At 36.5% G+C, this 17,469-nt stretch overlaps 2 protein-coding genes across 3 annotated transcripts; both read left to right on the top strand.

Annotated features, from left to right (window-relative positions):
- On the top strand, positions 3,556-7,210 carry LOC109223630 (UPF0235 protein At5g63440). Of its 2 annotated transcripts, none has more exons than XM_019388012.1 (7): positions 3,556-3,780; positions 4,508-4,622; positions 5,194-5,347; positions 5,618-5,714; positions 6,374-6,462; positions 6,572-6,640; positions 7,010-7,210. In XM_019388012.1, the coding sequence occupies exons 1-7, from the start codon at positions 3,666-3,668 to the stop codon at positions 7,067-7,069; spliced, it is 699 nt and encodes a 232-aa protein (XP_019243557.1). In that variant the 5' UTR covers positions 3,556-3,665; the 3' UTR covers positions 7,070-7,210. The 2 variants fall into 2 exon arrangements, with proteins under 2 accessions (XP_019243557.1, XP_019243558.1); XM_019388013.1 differs by having other exon boundaries at positions 3,696-3,780; positions 4,478-4,622.
- On the top strand, positions 8,815-17,375 carry LOC109223631 (ubiquitin-like modifier-activating enzyme 5). The gene is made up of 14 exons (XM_019388014.1): positions 8,815-9,169; positions 9,960-10,031; positions 10,120-10,233; positions 10,753-10,881; positions 11,087-11,155; positions 12,616-12,768; positions 12,976-13,012; positions 13,613-13,695; positions 13,949-14,023; positions 14,663-14,737; positions 15,108-15,194; positions 15,288-15,403; positions 15,602-15,648; positions 16,851-17,375. The coding sequence occupies exons 1-14, from the start codon at positions 9,080-9,082 to the stop codon at positions 16,985-16,987; spliced, it is 1,284 nt and encodes a 427-aa protein (XP_019243559.1). The 5' UTR covers positions 8,815-9,079; the 3' UTR covers positions 16,988-17,375.

Raw genomic sequence — 17,469 nt, forward strand, 5'->3', positions numbered from 1 at the left:
ACTTCAGGCATTATGACTTGCATGCGTGGTCGGAATTGAATTTCGGGAAGTTCGGAGTCGATTTGGAAAGAAAACTTCTCATTTCGGAAGCTTTAAGTTGAAAGAATTTATTAAGGTTTGATTTTTGAGTAAACGACCTCGGAATCGGGATTTGAGGATTCCAACAGGTTCGTATGATGATTTCGTACTTGGACATATGTCCGGATCGGGTTTTGGATGACCCGGGAGCGTTTTAGCGCCTATTGTGGAAGTTAGCATTTTGGAAGAATTTCATAAGTTTGGGTTGAAGTGCATTTCAGTGTTATCGATGTCCGTTTGGGATTTCGAGTCTGGTAATAGCTTTGTATGGTTATTCTGGTATTGGGAGCGTGATTGGAAGTGGATTTGGAGGTCCGTAGGTCATTTTGGAGTCATTTGGCGAAAGTTAGAGATTTGAAGGTTTTTGAGAAGTTTGACCGGAAGTGGACTTTTTGATATCGGGGTCGGATTCCGATTCCGGAAGTTGGAGTAGGTCTGTAATGTCTAATATGACTTGTGTACAAAATTTGAGGTCAATCGGATATGATTTGATAGGTTTCGGCATCGAATGAAGAAGTTCGAAGTTCTAAAGTTCATCAAGTTTGAAATGGAGTGTAATTCGTGATTTTAGCATTTTTTTTTATGTGAATTGAGGCTTCGAGCAGGTCCGCATTATGGTTTGGGACTGGTTGGTATGATTGGTCGGGGTCTCGGGAGCCTCGGGTGGATTCCGGATGGTTAACGGATCAAAGTTGGAATTTGAAGAAGGAATGAAGCAGCTGCCTTCTGGTGTAACCGCACTTGCGAGGCTTGGGCCGCAAGTGCGGAGCCGCAGAAGCGGAAATGGACTGGGCTATGCTGGGACCGCAGATGCGGTCATCTAGCCGCCAAAGCGGGACCGCACCTGCGGAAGGAGAAGCGCAGAAACAAAGTGGGGGGCCTGGTGAAAGACCGCAGAAGCGGTAGTGGGCCGCACCTGCGGAACCGCAGAAGCGGTTAAGTGACCGCAGGTGCGAAAGGGCTGCAGGCAGTGAGGTTTCTTTAAAATGGGGGTTTGGCTCATTTCAACCCCATTTCCTCCATGGGAGCCGGGTTTGGAGCAACTTGAGAGTGCCATTTGCACCACCAAGCATGAGGTAAGTGGTTCGCACTAGTTTGAGTTAAATACATCGATTATGTATATTTTTAACATGGAAATTAGTGGGAATTTGGGGGTTTGAGAGAAAACCTAGAAAATTAGTATTTTTTGGATTTTGACCACGAAATTGGACATGAAATTGAGAGTAAATTATATATTTAAGTTCGTGGGGTTATGGGTAAAGTTTATCTTCGAGAAATTTCAGAATCCGGGCATGTGAGCTCGAGGGCGATTTTGTCAACTTTTTGATCGGGGTTAGAAAATGTTATAAATTGGATTATAATGAGTAATTGAGCATATATTAATGGATTTGCATAATTATTGGCTAGTTTTGGAGTGTGGTGCATCAATTTGAGTCTTCGAAAGGGCGTGGAATGCCGGTTATGGAACTCCGGAGCAAGATGAGTCTCAATTCTAACCTTGTAAGAGGGAATTGTCCCCATAGGTGAATTAATTGGTTATGTTCTTCTATTTGTGGGGGCTACGTACGCACGAGGTGACGAGAATCCGTGCGTAGCTACTATTATGCTTAAGTCCGGGTAGCCTAGGACCCGAAAGCATGCTATACTTGACATATTTGTAACCTTATTGACAATTTAATTGCTTAATCATATCGAATTGGTAAATGAATTTCTAAAGAAAATAAACATCATTTTTCTTGACTTTTTAAAAGAGAAATTGTCTTTTCTTGGATAATTGCTCCTTGATGAATTCTTGATTGACTGTCTGAATGTGTTTATCTATTGTGGAACGGGCCGAACGCCTCGGTAGATTAAATAGATGCATCTATGGTTCGCGTCATTCGACCCTATAGCAGTGCACAACTTAAATATTTGTTGGATCGGACGGTACGAACTCGGCATGGTTTGCGCATGCTTGTATTGGTTGACTTGCAAATTTGTGAATGAAGATATTGCCTCCCTGGCCTGAGAAAAATGTATAATTAATGAAAGTAAATTTGGAAATTCCCTATTAATAAAAGAATTGTTTGCTTGTTTCATGCTTTGCTCTTTGTCGCGCTACCTCCGCTAGCAACCATAGTTTAAGGATTGCTTCCCAGGCGAGAAAATAGCTGTCACAGAAGAGGAGGGCATGGAAATTTGACTTTGATGGCACGACTAATCAAAATGGGTACAGAGTAGGGGCATTGCTGATTGCACCTGATGAATAGCACATATTGAGTCACAACCGTTTATATAAAAATCCTCGATTTACTATATTATTGGTATATTGTTATTGGACCACTAGTAAGTGTCGAAGTCGACCTCTCGTCTCTATTTCTTCGAGATTAGACGAGATACTTATTGGATACGCGTTGTTTTCGTACTCATGCTACACTTGTTGTGCATTTTTGTTGCACAGGCACATGTACGCCGAGTGGCCCCGTTGGGCGCAACGGCGTGGTTGACACGGAGACTTAGGTGAGATGCATCTGTCGAGACGACCCGTAGCCAGCAGAGTCTCTTTCAGAGTATAGTAGTTCTTTTCTGTCCTATTGTATTCCGGACAGTTATTGTATTGTACTTTATTTCCTAGAAATTGCTCATGCACTTGTGACACCGGATTCTGGATGCCTAAGGGATTATTCAGTATTTAAAAACTGTTAAAGAAATTCATTATTTATTGTTTAATGTATAAAAAAAATAATTTCAAAAATATTAAAACGAGAAATTTCTAGTTATTTGGTGTTGGCTTGCCTGACAGTGGTGTCCGGCGCCATCACGACTTTTAGTGGATTTTGGGTCGTGACAACTCTCTTACCGAGAGGTATTGAGTGGGTACTTGAGTGTTGATAGCTATAATACACCCCGACCAACAAAACAAGCTTTAAAGTTTATAACCCGTTAGGCAAACACCTAGGTGAAGGTCATAGCCCTAGGCCTTTTTATATATTTGAAAAACATCCAAAAATAATATTCTCTAGTTTTATATCTTTAGAATTGTAATTCTTAGCGTAACTTTAGAAGTAAGAACAAAACCATATTTGTGGAAGTGCAATCTAGATACTTTACGTGCTCAATCCAAATATATACTACTAATTCTCATCAGCTCCCTATGGATTCGATTCCGACTCCTTGTTGGATATTATTATTGCAATCGACCGTTTCATAACCTCGAATAGAGGTGTGACTTGGACGAGATCACGTCCATCCAATCGATTAAACTAAAAATAGTCGCCGCATATATATATATATATATATATATATATATATATATATATATAAAATCAATGCCTAATTTATATATACCAGCTAAAAATAGTAAATAGTGAATTTAGCTGGCTATGTTTGTAAAGATTCCTTTTGATATTTATCGCCGAGAGCATTGTTTCCCTTTTCCTCGAGTTTTTACCGTGAACTTGGAGGCGAACTGTCCAAATAGGAAAAGGACGAAGGCAAAAGTAGAATTCACTTGGAATACAAGGAGCTGAAAGAAAAACGAAAGAGAGCAAAAGAAACTACTTCATCTTCTTCGTCAGTGTGGGTACTTGCGAGGCTTTGGGGGAAAGATGCCGAAGAGGACAACGCACACATACTCGAGCGAGGACGCAGTTACCGACGGTCCAAACTCCGATCTCTTTGTCTATTACTGCAAACACTGCAGTTCTCACGTCCTCATCTCCGGTTCGCACTCCTCCCTCTTCCTCTCTTCTATAAACGGAATTTACTCGTCACTGTTAAAAAAAGAATGAGCGTGAATTAGGATATTGTTTTCTTATAGTTTTTGAATTTTCAATTTAGAGTACTATAGATCACAATTTTTTGTTGTTGCAAGTATTTAAAAGAAGTTACTGAAAAATCTTATAGTAAACAAATTTACTCGACTCCCTAAATATCCCCTTCAACTTTTTTTTGAGCTTCTTTCTAGATTGTATGGTCCAGGTAGGATGTTTTGTGTTTATGGAAATGGCAATGAAGGACCAGTTGAATTAAGCTTAAGCTGAAAAGTTTTGCTGAGTCAGTTATGCCCTGGCCAACCAAATCGATGGATAATGGCTGGTCCCTCTACTGTTTTCCACCGAAATACCAGGCTTTTGTCTGCCGCAGGGTTTGAACCATTGAGTCATTGTGTTATAGTAGTAAATATTTGGTTGCCTCTTCTGTTCTATGATGAATATGATACTTGCTACATCGAACTTGAAAATTTCTATTATTTTCCAATGAACTATAGTCTTCGGCTGATTGTGCACGGATTAGATGTGATTAGGTGCTGCATAATCTTTCTTGTTCTTGGCAAATTGGAGAAAAATTTCCGTATGATTCTCCAAAGAATAAGAGAGGAATTATTGTTATTTTATTATGGCGTTACTGCCAATTACAGGGCATTCTCCTTGCTAAAGTATGCTTGTAGATAATCAATTGCAGAAAATGCCAAAAAGGAAAACTGACAAAGCATATGTATTGGATAAAGAAAAGTATCTTGCAAGACTGAGTGTAGATGATGCGGGGAAAGTTCTTCTAAAGCGGTAATTCTTCTGCTCTTGTAATCTTTAGTCTATTGATTTACTTCCCTTATGAGTACATACAATTAGCTGCTGTGTCAAGATAACAAGATATTTCTATTTGAAATAGAATACATTTTAAAGGGAAAGTGCTGCTAGATGCTAAGAGTTAAAGAGAAGCTGATATAATCCAGCAGTAATGAACTTGAGCTATAGTGGAATAACATCATTGAAAGTGTTGAAAGTATGTCTATCTGAGTTATTGGAGTAGCTATACAGAATGTACATGGAGAATGTGTAGACCAACACATTATTACCATTGGGGATTCGAGAAAATGGTGAACAAGACACAGTCAAATGTCAGTAAGATAAGCTCAACATAACCAGGATTAAATTACTTTCTGTCTCTCCGATGTACATTGTGGATTGGCCCTTTATGGCGGCTCCTTTATGCGATGTCCATCCATTATTAACTTAGAAATGTTTAGCTTATGTCTCTTTCTTCACTGGAAAAGAACTTTGTTATTTATGACTGATAAGGGTAACAGTTTTTACACATAACAACGCTTTGAAACTCTCCGCTTTTGATTAAAAGTGGTGAAGGGAAACTGGAGAAGCAGTTTCGGATGTCCTGTAAGGGTTGTGGCCTGTTTGTCTGCTACCGGTCAGAAGAAGATCTGGAGACTGCCTCCTTCATATATGTAGTTGATGGTGCACTTAGTACTATTGCGGCTGAGACAAATCCACAGGTAATAATTCTTTGTGGATTTTACCATTATTCACTTCCTGGCTGCAGTATACATAGTTTTGCCTACATATTCTCTGTATTGCATTAAGCCTTTAAATTGATTGTTCTCTGCTTGCTGAAATATATTTTCTGCATTAGCTGTGTAATCTTCCTGTATTATATGTCACTTGCTTGTGTTGTAAGATCATGTAAAATCTTATGCTTTATTCTATCTTCCAGATACAGGTATATGGATATACCTTTAGGGATTAAATTTTCTTGTTGATTTTAGGATGCTCCTGTACCGCCCTGCATTTCTCAGTTAGAAGGTGGCCTTGTGCAAGTGGCAATAGAAGTCGAGGACCGTGCCCAACGGTCAGCAATTACAAGTAAACATTCTTTCAATCGTTTTTAGAAGTTAGACTTGGACACTCTCATTAGCTTCAATTCCTTTATAGTTCCGAAATAATTTGTCAACTGAACAATGCTTCATATATAATTAGTACCTTTAATTTTTTAAGATAAAGTAAGGTAATATTATTCAACCAAGTATGAAGGAGGTACTGAAAAATTACAGCAAAAAGTCTTACAATTACTCCACTAAGTCTTTTCATCAAGTACCTTTAATAACGATTTCTTACTCTTCTGTTAATTGTAAAAGTTGAATTTAGTGCTTGTAGTATTAAATCAGCTGTTTGGCCTGGATGTTGATGTCTCAACTATCCAAACTCTGAACTTTCATATGGACCTGCCCCCTCTGTGCTGGCAGGCTAGAACTTTTTGTCTGGGTTTAACTCAATATTGTAAGAATGGTTATTTTATGAAAAAGAGAACAGTTTAATAATAATAGCATATCTTAGCTGCCTGTTATGTCAGACGAGTACTGGACAATGATACGTTCTTTGAGGAAAGACTCTCTTTTTGATGTGACTCGGAGATTTGCTCTTTTTGTCTTAAGAATGCACTAAGTTAATCAACTTACTCAGCAAAAGTGACCCTTCTTATATCTTTGGGAGAATCTCATTTTACATTTATATTGTTGTTGTAGGAGTAAATGCAGATGATGTTCGGGTTACTGTATCCGCACCTGCAGCTCGTGGAGAAGCTAACAATGAACTTATGGAATTCATGGGCCGAGTATGCTGAACACTTTTTTTGCCTCTTGGAAATACTATCAAATTTGAGCACATATTTTAGATACTTTGTTGGTTGATTCGCTGAACCACTAGGATTTCTGTTGACACAGGTACTGGGTCTGAAACTATCTCAGATGACTCTCCAAAGAGGGTGGAATAGCAAATCAAAGCTTCTCGTAGTAAGTTTAAATTAACACTTCTAATTTTAGCAGTGTGGTTGCCCCATACGCGCACTTATACTATTTACTCGATTAGAAAAATTGTGTCAAATTGAAGCCCATAGACAGGAAAATTTAAGGAAGTTGCATGGTGGTGTACTCTCTCCTGCCTAAGATTTCCACGGAACCTGCCAAGGACTTCCACTGATTACATCAGTGAAGTTTTTCAATCACAATTTTTGCACTTTGAAAACGCTTAAAGTTGATTAAATGCTCTCATTATGACACAAGATACTTTTAGCTTTAGAGAAGTATCCCTGTTAAAGACTGCATATTACTAATTGTTATTTCTCAGTTAACTTCTTGTTAATTCTTTTTTTACTGCATCAGGTGGAAGATTTGACAGCTAGACAAGTATATGAGAAACTCCTGGAAGCTGCCCAACCTTGAGATGGCTCCCTCATCCTTTTCTTCTTTGTCATTTTTTCCCCATGTTTGTAACATTGGATTTTCAGTTTCACAAAATTGAATTCAGTTGTCTTTGCATCTCTGGTTCTGATCCTATTGGGAGTTGTCGTTACCTGCTCAGCATTATTAATGATACACTGACGGGTTACTCCAGCCATATGCCTGCAAGGGGTCTTTCTTTCCTCACTAATTTTGGCAATCATATTATAGAACTCAAATCCTTTATTGAAATCTTTCTTTGAACTGTACAAAATTAGAAAGATGAAGGGGAGCCTTGGCGTTACTGGTAAAGTTGTCATGTGACCAAGAGGTCACGGGTTCGAGCTGTGGAAATAGCATCTTGTAGAAATGCAGGGTAAAACTGCGTACAATAGACCTTTATGGTCTGGCCCGTCCTTAGACCCCGCCCATAGCGAGAGCTCAGTGCGTTGGAAAGATCATTAAATAACATTGATACTGTTAGAACTGATTATAGCACTCAATTCCTGTATCCCATAACTTCAAAATACAACCCCTTCAGCAGCCTTGGGGGCAAATTTGTTGTAACTGACACAGCAACATGCTTCCGGAAGGCAAAGGTGACATAAGTTTTTCTTGCCTCATGCATGTTAATATTCGTCCTTTCATTTGTATGAGATTAATAAGCGGAGACGGATTCAGGATTTAAACTTTATACGGATTCAGGATTTAAACTTTATGGGTTTAGATTTGCTTACATATCTAGTGATTTTTTTGGGTAAAAATACATAGTACGAGTGACCCATGCTTCTTAGCTAATAAGCGATAAGATGGTACTACTTCTAGCACTGCACTGACAGTGGTCCCAAACTCCATGTATATTGCACGTGAAACACGGTAAAAATTGCACGTGAAACACGGTAAACCGAAGAATTTATATGAAAATTTAAAAAATAGAAATTTACATGTATGTTAATGGCCATTCCTGATCATATTCAACAAAGTTTTTGTTCTCCTATGTAGGAGGTTTTCTTATCCGATTGTATTACATCATTGAGAAAAAGACTTCCAATAATCGTCGTTCTATATTTTCTTTCCTTATTATTTTTTAACATCTCATCAGTTATCATTCCACGTGATTTTCAGTCTCATGTATGTGTATATCCATTTAATTAATCTTAATCTAGATAACCAATTAGCTGTAAAATAAAGTAATATTATTACACAAAATAAAAGAAAAATTGAATTAAATTAACACATAAGAATTTTGAATTTACAATAAAGGGTATCCTGGTGCATCAAACTTTCCCCGTTTACGAATACAACTTTATCATTACTCCAATGCTCCACATCTAGATTTAATATAAGTCGAGTTTTGTGTGAATTTGAAACTAAAGTTAAAGTATGTGTAACTAAGTGGGTGTTTGGACATAAAACTCGTACGATTTTGGAAAAAAAGTAAAAAAAAGAATCAAGTGAAAATGGTATTTGAAAATTAGAGTTGTGTTTGGACATGAATATATTTTTGGGCTATTTTTGAATTTTTGTGAGTAATGTGAAGTGAAATTTTGAAAAATAGCTTTTTGGAGTTTTTCAAATTTTCAAAAAATTTCATAATTCACCTTCAAGTGAAAATCGAAAATTTCATGGCAAACATTAATTTCGAAAAAAATGAAAAAAAAAATCGAAAAAAGAGAGTTTTTTTTATGGCTAAAGGAGCTCTAAGTCAAAACATAAATGGAGGAATGTGTAATTTTTTTTTAAAAATGTTAGAGAGGAAATAAATAAAACAGAAAAGCTTTGATTTCCTTTCTGAAGAAAGATAGGAAATTCGATACGATCGAATTGGGATTTATGACGTCACATCTAAAACCGTGAGGACAGATAGTAGCTGTTGTCGTCCGGGGCAGCAAGCAGGTTTAGCAGTTACCGCTGAATTTGATCAAAGATTACAATAATATTCACAGATTCGCTTACAAAAACAGCAAATAAAGCAAAAACCCGCAATCGGGACTCGTCAAATCGGTGAAAATCATGGAGGTGGAGCTCAAAGAATTGCTGAATGATCTCCAATCTCTTAAGAAATCGCTCTCAGATCCTTCCCATCTTGCTCTAATCGACAAGGTACTTTCACATATCCATGTACATTCCCTTTTGAGAAAAAACATTCTCCTATACATGAAATCTGCGTCTATGATCAGTTAATTAAGCGTTTAAGTATTTTTTTTACCATCTAAATTGCCTCAGTTCCACGGCGTCACAAATTCTTCAATAGTCAATGCTTAAACACCAATGTTAGGTCAAATTATCTGGATCTACTGTGAACATTCATAGTTTAGATTTTGCATAGTTGTCTAGGTCAACTATGAATCGTTCAGTTATTCTTTTGATGCATTAAATTGGCGGTTTATCAGAATTACATGCAATTGTAGTGTTTGGCTCATTGGCTGTGTTTCAGATTTGTCACCAAATTCCTGCACTAAACATTGCAGTTTCATCCTCCAGAATGCAGAACCGCAATTTGTATCAAAAAAATTTATAAATGCATTCAAGTTCTAGCCTTCTCTATATCTTATTCCGAAGGAAAATGTGGCTTTGGTTTATGTCTTATGTTAGTTATATAGGAGTTCTCCAGGTTTACTTCATATGCTTAATGTGAATGCAAATATTTTCCCTTTGGATATCCTCAAAATTGAACATTGTTATTTAAAGAAGAAATATAAGTGGGCAGGATATTGGTCTTCACATCCATTTTGTCTTACTACACCAACAATGAAACTTTAAAATTTACTGTACATAAAAAGTATCAACTATTCACCATATCTTTTAAATGTCATTAACCATCGAACTTTTTTCCCTATGTCCAGTTATGAGATTTTGATATATACTATTCTCTCTTTGGTCCTATTTCTAGATGCATTTGCATGCTGAAAACATCGCTACCCTTGAGAATTCAGGACCTACTCGCCGGTCATCAAAAGTCAAGGTTAGTGTATATAGTCCTTCATGCCATATTGTCATCAGAATTAACTAAGAACTTTAGTCAAATAATTACATGATTATAACGGTGGCAGGACATGAGTGCTGAGGTTGTTGACAGCAATCCATATAGCAGGCTTATGGCACTTCAGAGGATGGGTATTGTGGAGAATTATGAAAGGATACGAGAATTCTCAGTTGCCATTGTTGTATGTACTTTATCTCCTTTCATTGTGTTAAATTGTGTGTTTGTTTTGTTATAATACTGCATTTTTACTTTCCAATATTGTTTTGCATGTTTCATGATTTCCGACTATGCTATGAATGTGAGATTGATCTTGCTTAGTGTTTCCTGTCAAGGTCTAAGATGTATGTAAAATAATATGTTCATGATTTTTGTTCTTTATACTTAAGATAACGTCTTTTTTTACTTATAAAAAAGTCGTCTTTTATCTCGTCATAGATTTGCTATTGTGACGCCAATCTGAGTATTAAGCTTCTGAACTTTCTTAAGCTATCTGTGGGATTTATTTTACCGGGCTATATGTTGGTATCTAAAAGAGCTTAGGACCCTGGTTAAGGCCTAGGAACTGCAAAATCTTTAGTATGTCCATTAAGCTGTCAGAATAATTATTTAGTCTTCGATGTTTTACTTTAGACTCGTGTAGAATGCATGTGCTAGTCTTCAATATTTAAATGCTCATGATTTTGCAATTTCTTCATGACAGGGCATAGGTGGTGTTGGCAGTGTTGCTGCTGAGATGCTGACAAGGTGTGGCATAGGTCGTCTTTTGTTGTATGATTATGACAAAGTGGAGTTAGCTAATATGAATAGGCTATTTTTTCGCCCAGAGCAGGTGTTTCTGGAAAATATTCTCATTTCCATTTTCCTTGTGTACATATTTAGTAGCTAATGAGTTATAACTTTTCAATGTTAATAGTACGTTTTGTTGTGCCACAGATTTTTTACATTTTCCTAATTTAATAAGCTTGTATCTTTTATTTCAGCTACAAAGAACAATCCTCTGACATTTTATCATACAATTCTAATGTCACCTCCAGGTTGGTATGACAAAGACAGATGCTGCTGTACAAACTCTTTCAGAGATAAATCCTGATGTTGTGCTTGAGGTAGGATTGTTTGCACTTTGCTAGTTAGGGCTTTGTCGTAAAGGAGAATTTTCTTTTTGGTAACTGTAGTAAATTTTTATTACCAGGGAAATATTTATAAGTATAAAAAATCCCCATATCTGACCACAAGTCCCAGCTATAATCTAATGTAACAGATCCGCACTAGTTCCTCCTCCTATCTCCCTATCAACCTGAACACCAAGTCAATACAAAGCTATGAATCTAGGGGTAGAAATTTAAATTCTGCAGTAGCTTTGACAATCTTGGCATCTTGCTTCCTCGAAAGTGAACTTCCTGGATGATCAATTTAGTTATTGCTTCACAGATTCTCTTTTTCTTCTGGAAGATTCTGTAGTTCCTGTCATGCCATATGTGATATACAGTCCCAGCCAAACTCATTCTATAAACCTCTGCTTGCGAGCTCTTCCCATTTGCCTGATTCCTTGCCATTCTAGCTCCTCTTCCCATTGTTGCCCATTCCTGCTAAGGCCTAACCACTTCAGAATCTTCAACCAAATACAAGCTGAGATGTTGTACTTGAAGAACAAGTTCTGATGGCTTTCCTGCTCAACCTCACTTAAAGGAGAAATTTAATTGGGTGCTTTTTCACCATAATCAGAAATTAAATAAATTTGTAGGAATTGTTTCTTCTTTCCACTGCATTCTTTAAAATATGATTGGACGAAAAAAATTGCTCTTTTTGTGATTTTACTTTACTGTAGAACGTCAACTATCACTCTTAAATGTTCTGTTTTATTTTGAACTAATTTTTCATCACTTGAGGTGAGATCCAAAGAAACTAGGGTGCTTAGAATTCTTTCCAACTCCCTTTCAATATTCCTTTTCCTATTTATCTATTAGTTTAAGCATCAGTTCTATTTCATGTCAGTTGACAATAATGCCTAATGTTCGTCTGCTAAGTGTATAAATAGGTTGTGAGTGTGATCACTTCACAATGCTTAGGTCGTGAGAGTGGTATTGACTTCTTCATGTTTCTGAACTGGTCCCTGGAACCTGGATGTATATAAGCTTTTCTTAGATGGACTGTGCTAGAAAATAATTGATCCAGACTATTTATGGATTAAAAGATGACCCCATCCTGTAGCTAAAACTTGAAGCATCGAAAGAAGTTAACAAGTCGTACTTTTAGGTCCCTTCCTTTTCTTTTCCCTCTCTGGGCCATGTCAAGTGCAAGTCTTACCGGCTTGTGTTCCTTCCAGTTGAAGATTTGGCGTTGTTTCTCCTTTACATACTGAATGTTGATGCCCATCCCAAAAGTTTTTTGAAAGTTTGTCCTATTTGAACTGTTAAATTATTAAGGTAGAGTGGGTTGCTTGTGACATTTATTTGTTGATGTAGTTTTACAGTTCTACTCAAGAATATGTTCCTGCATCCTTCACTTCTTATCTTTATATTCTCCATAGAATCCTTATTCTTATTTAACTGGGTTGTTTTTTTAGAGCTACACATTGAATATCACAACAGTGGAAGGTTTTGACACATTTATGTCAAGTCTTACAAATAAGTCGTTCCGCCCAACTAAGAGTGGCAGTGGGGTTGACCTCGTTTTGAGCTGTGTAGATAATTATGAAGCAAGAATGGTAGTAAATCAGGTATGGGCAAATATCTGCTATCTAAAATTAATTAATGTCTAGTGTGTGCTTTTGTATGCTCTAGTGTCCTCTTTTTGAAAGTATTTTGAAATAGGTTCTTTTTGCAAGAACTCCTTTAATCTGTATAAGAACAAGTTTACTAGATATTAGGCATTAGGTTGTTCATTATTTGGTAGCTTACCTGCTATGTACTTCATCATAATGCAGGCCTGCAGTGAATTAAATCAGACATGGATGGAATCTGGTAAGTGGCTGAAATTTCATATCCTTCTTTTTTCTTTCATTCATATGTGTCAGGAAACTCTTATATGTGGCCAAGCACTACCCTTATTTAGCTATAAGATAGCCTTCTTCTGAAAGAGATATTTTGAAAATTTTCTAGTGTTAAAATACTGGCTGTATAAGAAATTGTAAATGAAGTGGTGAAAAACTGAACTTTGGTAATGCACAAACTTAACTCGTTTAATTTAGTGGAAGAGGAGACTGATCTTTCTTCGTTGTTTCTTTTCTTAATGTATCACTGGAACTTTTAGCCAAATAAAAATTTGAATTTCTACAACCTCTTTATATTATTAAATGCTGAAAAATAGTTAGTCGTATTAACACACGAAATATGTGTTCCGACTTTACAATATTATTACAAGCTTTTTATGAAAATGCATTGTGCATACATTTCTGCATTTGTAAGAATCTGGATGGCCTCGGTTGTTGTTTTCTTTCATGGATTGCACTAAAGGAATTTATGTGCAAACTTTTTATTTTCATAAAGCAAACCAAATTTTTTATCAAATGATAGGGAAATACATTTTCGATAATTTGAAATTCATGTGAAACTTTGTGACAGGTGTATCTGAAGATGCTGTCTCGGGTCACATACAATTGTTGATTCCTGGTGAAAGTGCTTGCTTTGCATGTGTGCCTCCTCTGGTATGTTTAGTTATTGAAGTTTCCCCTAATGACTTCAATTACGGATCACCAATCTTTACTTGAAGTGAGACTCCTAATTGGTGTAACAGTCCTCTAAGATTGCTAAAGTCTGAGAACTAAAAGTTTAAAAAGGCTAAATTATAGCTAAAACTAATTTTGTTCTGCCAAATTTCAGTTTTCTGTATGAACTCCAACTAAGATTGCTTGCAAGTAAACCAAGTAAATCGCTGTAATGGAATACTTGTGCTTTTAGGTTGTAGCATCTGGAATCGATGAACGAACCCTAAAGCGTGAAGGGGTTTGTGCTGCCTCTCTACCTACTACAATGGTATGAAAAACCTTATTCCCCCAATTTTTTTGCTGTTCCCGTTCTCTCTTTATTTAGTTTTACACATGACAAGTTCTAAATTCTCTGCCTGAAGATTGCCATGTGAAACCAACTCTCTACAAAAGATTAAGATGAAGTGTATTCTTCTTTTTGTTTTTGGTGTAAATCAGAATATGTAGAGGATCCTGATTCAATCCTAGATGTTTTGAGTTCCTTGTAAGAAGAACAAGGACTATATTTTTGCTTTTCCATATTGTAATTGCCTATTTTGGCTTCCAGCACAAAGTTTGTGCTGATGATTTTTTGAATATACTGGACACTTTACCTTCTCAAAAAAAAAAAAGATTGCCATGTGAAAAGACTGTTTTTATTGAAAGGCAACTAGACAAAGAAAGAAACACTGGAAGTTGTGATTGATGTTTGCTTCTTCATCTTTAAATTGTTCTCTTTCTCCTTATAGCCCTATTTGCTATTAATTTGGCAGCTTTTCTCATGTTTATGCTCCCAGGCGCTTTTGAAGAATAATATTAACTTCTTTTCCAGCAACAGTACTAGAGTCCTGTATATTGCTTTGATTGAAGTTGTATTATATATTTGTTACATGATTTGGTTAATTAACATTCAAACTGTCTTTGATAGGGAGTTGTTGCTGGACTTTTAGTTCAAAACACATTGAAATACTTGTTGAAGTTCGGACAGGTGTCACCATATCTGGTAAAGCTTGCAATCTCTCTCTCCCCCCTTCCCCCTTCTCTCCCTTTAAGGAGCCACGATAAATGTGGGAGAACATTATCTTTCTTGGATATTTTTTAGTCAAATGTAGACTTGAGTTCCTTCAAGCCTTTGAAGTAAGGAGGACTTTCTCGATCATCCCCTCTTACTGTACATTCGTTCTTAAAAAATAACTGATCATATAGTCAGAGGATATGGCAGACCAGTATATACTCGAGTTCTTAGTTTCCGTCTCTCAAATTTGCAAAGTAGTGAACTTGCCTCCTCTAAAAGGAGGGCAAGGTGTAGAGAGAAATTAAGTGTAGCTCAACAGTTTTGATCTTTTGATTTTCTTTCTTGTTGCTTGTTATAGGGGTACAATGCCCTCAAAGATTATTTTCCAACGATGGAGATGAAGCCAAATACACAATGTTCAAATGCTGCTTGTTTGGAACGACAGGTATAGTGGCCATGGTCTTACAAATGAGGAGGCATCTGTCTTTGATATTCAATTGAAGTTTGACATTTTATGATGTTTTTTACTACTCTGCAGAAGGAATACATTCTTGCAAAACCTAGCAGAGATGCTGCTGCTAAAGCAAAAGCGGACAAGGAAGCATTATCAGCACCAGAAAACCCTGTTCATGCAGATAATGAATGGAACATAAGGTAAGTTTCGATACTAATGCAAATCTAGAAAGAAAGAAAGGTAAGCTTACAGACAACTACATCCTCGCATACCTCATATTGGTAAAAAGCACTTGGACAGCTTTGTTGAGTCTAATGTGAGTGATGGGTTCTAATAACTGTTGTTGATCTCACTGTTGTTCAACTAATTGTTTTTGTTGCTATCTTATGATCTTTCAGCGTTGTTGATGACAATGAAGCGGATGGTGCTGTCAGTAGACATTCAGGTTTTCATTCACACTGATAAACATATTATGCTTTTGTAGCCTCACTTTGCTTGTGCATTCGCTATCTGCTAACTCAAAATTCTTCGATGAATCATAATTCATAACTCAAAAATGAAGCCCATGTTGCTCAAGTACAAAAGTTTCTTTAGCCAAAGATGTTGTGACTAACCTTTACTTTGTGAAACTGAAAAGCATCAAGCTAAAGAATGAAATAACACGAAATTTGGAGAGTTCAAAGGTAAAAGAGCTAAGACAGGAGAATGAAAGTTGAAAGGATTATAGGGAAAAGGAAAATACAGTTTGTTCTGCTATTGATTAGGATAGGCATGCGAACTGCCTTAAACTTTAGGTGTCATGCATTAATATAGTAAGAAGCATTGATACTGCTCTGTTGTTCTCTTCTGCAGTATTTTCTTGATACTGCATATTAATAAAATCTTACCTTATCAGAATATATATATATATAAATATATATATATATATTTGTAGTAAGATGCATTGAGAGATCACAATGCATATTCTAGTCTAGGTTATTATTTTATCTTGGAAATGCGCCTATCTTTTTTTTTCACTCTAGAGTCCAATGTCAGCCACATGGAAAGATGAGTACAAACTTACATACTGTAAGAGGAGCCTTGTGAAGCTTTAGAGTAAACTTAACAATCAATAAACCTTTGCTGAAAAGGTTGCCCTTCAAACTTTTGATGTAAATTCACTCAATAATGTGTGCCACCAAATTCTGCATCATCTTCTGAAATTGGAGTCCTTATCTATTGTATATAGACATTCCAAAAAGTGCATATAATTCTTTGTTCGACAATGCTGCCAAATCATACTAGGACAATCTCTCTCTTTCTTGTGTTTCTGTTCATATATGTGTAATGCTCTGGCTTTTACTGAGTAATAAACTTGGAACAATTCTTTACACAATAGAGAATGCCTTCTAGGAGTTCACTTGTCATTTAAACAAGTAATGGGAATTGATCACTAGTTCATGGAATTATGTTAAAACGACTAGAGGAAGGGAATATTCCAGTTTTCATTGCGGCAGTTTCTTCCTACAATTATACTTTATGTGATGCATCGTGTTTTAGGTTACAACTTAAAATGTAAAGAGAAAGAACTAATGGTTGATATAATCTGAAAATATCATACTTAGTATTTATACTTTAACCTGAATGTATTATTTATTTTTCTTGTAGGTGTCCTTCCTGAAGGTATTGTTCATGAGCTGCCTGTAGCTGATGAATACACAAAACCAGTTATAACAGAGACTGTTGGTCCGCCGGATGACCTTGAAGAACTCAGAAAGCAACTTGAGGCCCTTAACGCTGATTAGATTACTGAAATACAAAGAGAAACTCTTCTTGAAGTTAAAAGGAAAACTTGCTCTATTGCGTGACACTCGTGTAGAATTTCCTTGCTTCAGAGACCATTAAGCTTGATAATCTTGGGATTTTGAGGCATTTTTAATGCTCTTAATGCTTATTGTCTAAATGAACGGACAGTTGTTCCTATCCCCAGCATGCGGCAGGATTGAAGACGCGTAAAAGACAGTGAACTAATCTTATACTACTACAACTTACTGACAGAGATGGGGTTATTGTTGTATTACTAAAAGGCTAATCAAATGTTGTCATCATCTCGTTTCTACCAATTTTGGATCCCTAAAGGTGTTAAATTAATGAAGACATCTTAAACAATGTTCAAGTATTCTTTTATCCTCACATGTTTTGTTAATTGAATCAGTTGAAACGTGCCCATCGATTCCATGTTTTACCAAATGAAGGCCGATTCCCTATTCGCTAAAGGCTTAGCAAG

The sequence above is a fragment of the Nicotiana attenuata genome, chromosome 3, assembly GCF_001879085.1.
Source record: "Nicotiana attenuata strain UT chromosome 3, NIATTr2, whole genome shotgun sequence".
In the NCBI taxonomy this organism is placed as follows: domain Eukaryota; kingdom Viridiplantae; phylum Streptophyta; class Magnoliopsida; order Solanales; family Solanaceae; genus Nicotiana; species Nicotiana attenuata.

Excerpts from the sequence above, each read along its gene's own strand:
- LOC109223630 (XM_019388012.1), top strand. The coding sequence starts at position 3,666 with ATGCCGAAGAGGACAACGCACACATACTCGAGCGAGGACGCAGTTACC. Across the intron at positions 6,463-6,571 it reads TTATGGAATTCATGGGCCGA|GTACTGGGTCTGAAACTATC; the intron begins GTATGCTGAACA and ends CTGTTGACACAG. Across the intron at positions 6,641-7,009 it reads GCAAATCAAAGCTTCTCGTA|GTGGAAGATTTGACAGCTAG; the intron begins GTAAGTTTAAAT and ends TTACTGCATCAG.
- LOC109223631 (XM_019388014.1), top strand. The coding sequence starts at position 9,080 with ATGGAGGTGGAGCTCAAAGAATTGCTGAATGATCTCCAATCTCTTAAG. Across the intron at positions 12,769-12,975 it reads CAAGAATGGTAGTAAATCAG|GCCTGCAGTGAATTAAATCA; the intron begins GTATGGGCAAAT and ends ATCATAATGCAG. Across the intron at positions 13,013-13,612 it reads TCAGACATGGATGGAATCTG|GTGTATCTGAAGATGCTGTC; the intron begins GTAAGTGGCTGA and ends ACTTTGTGACAG.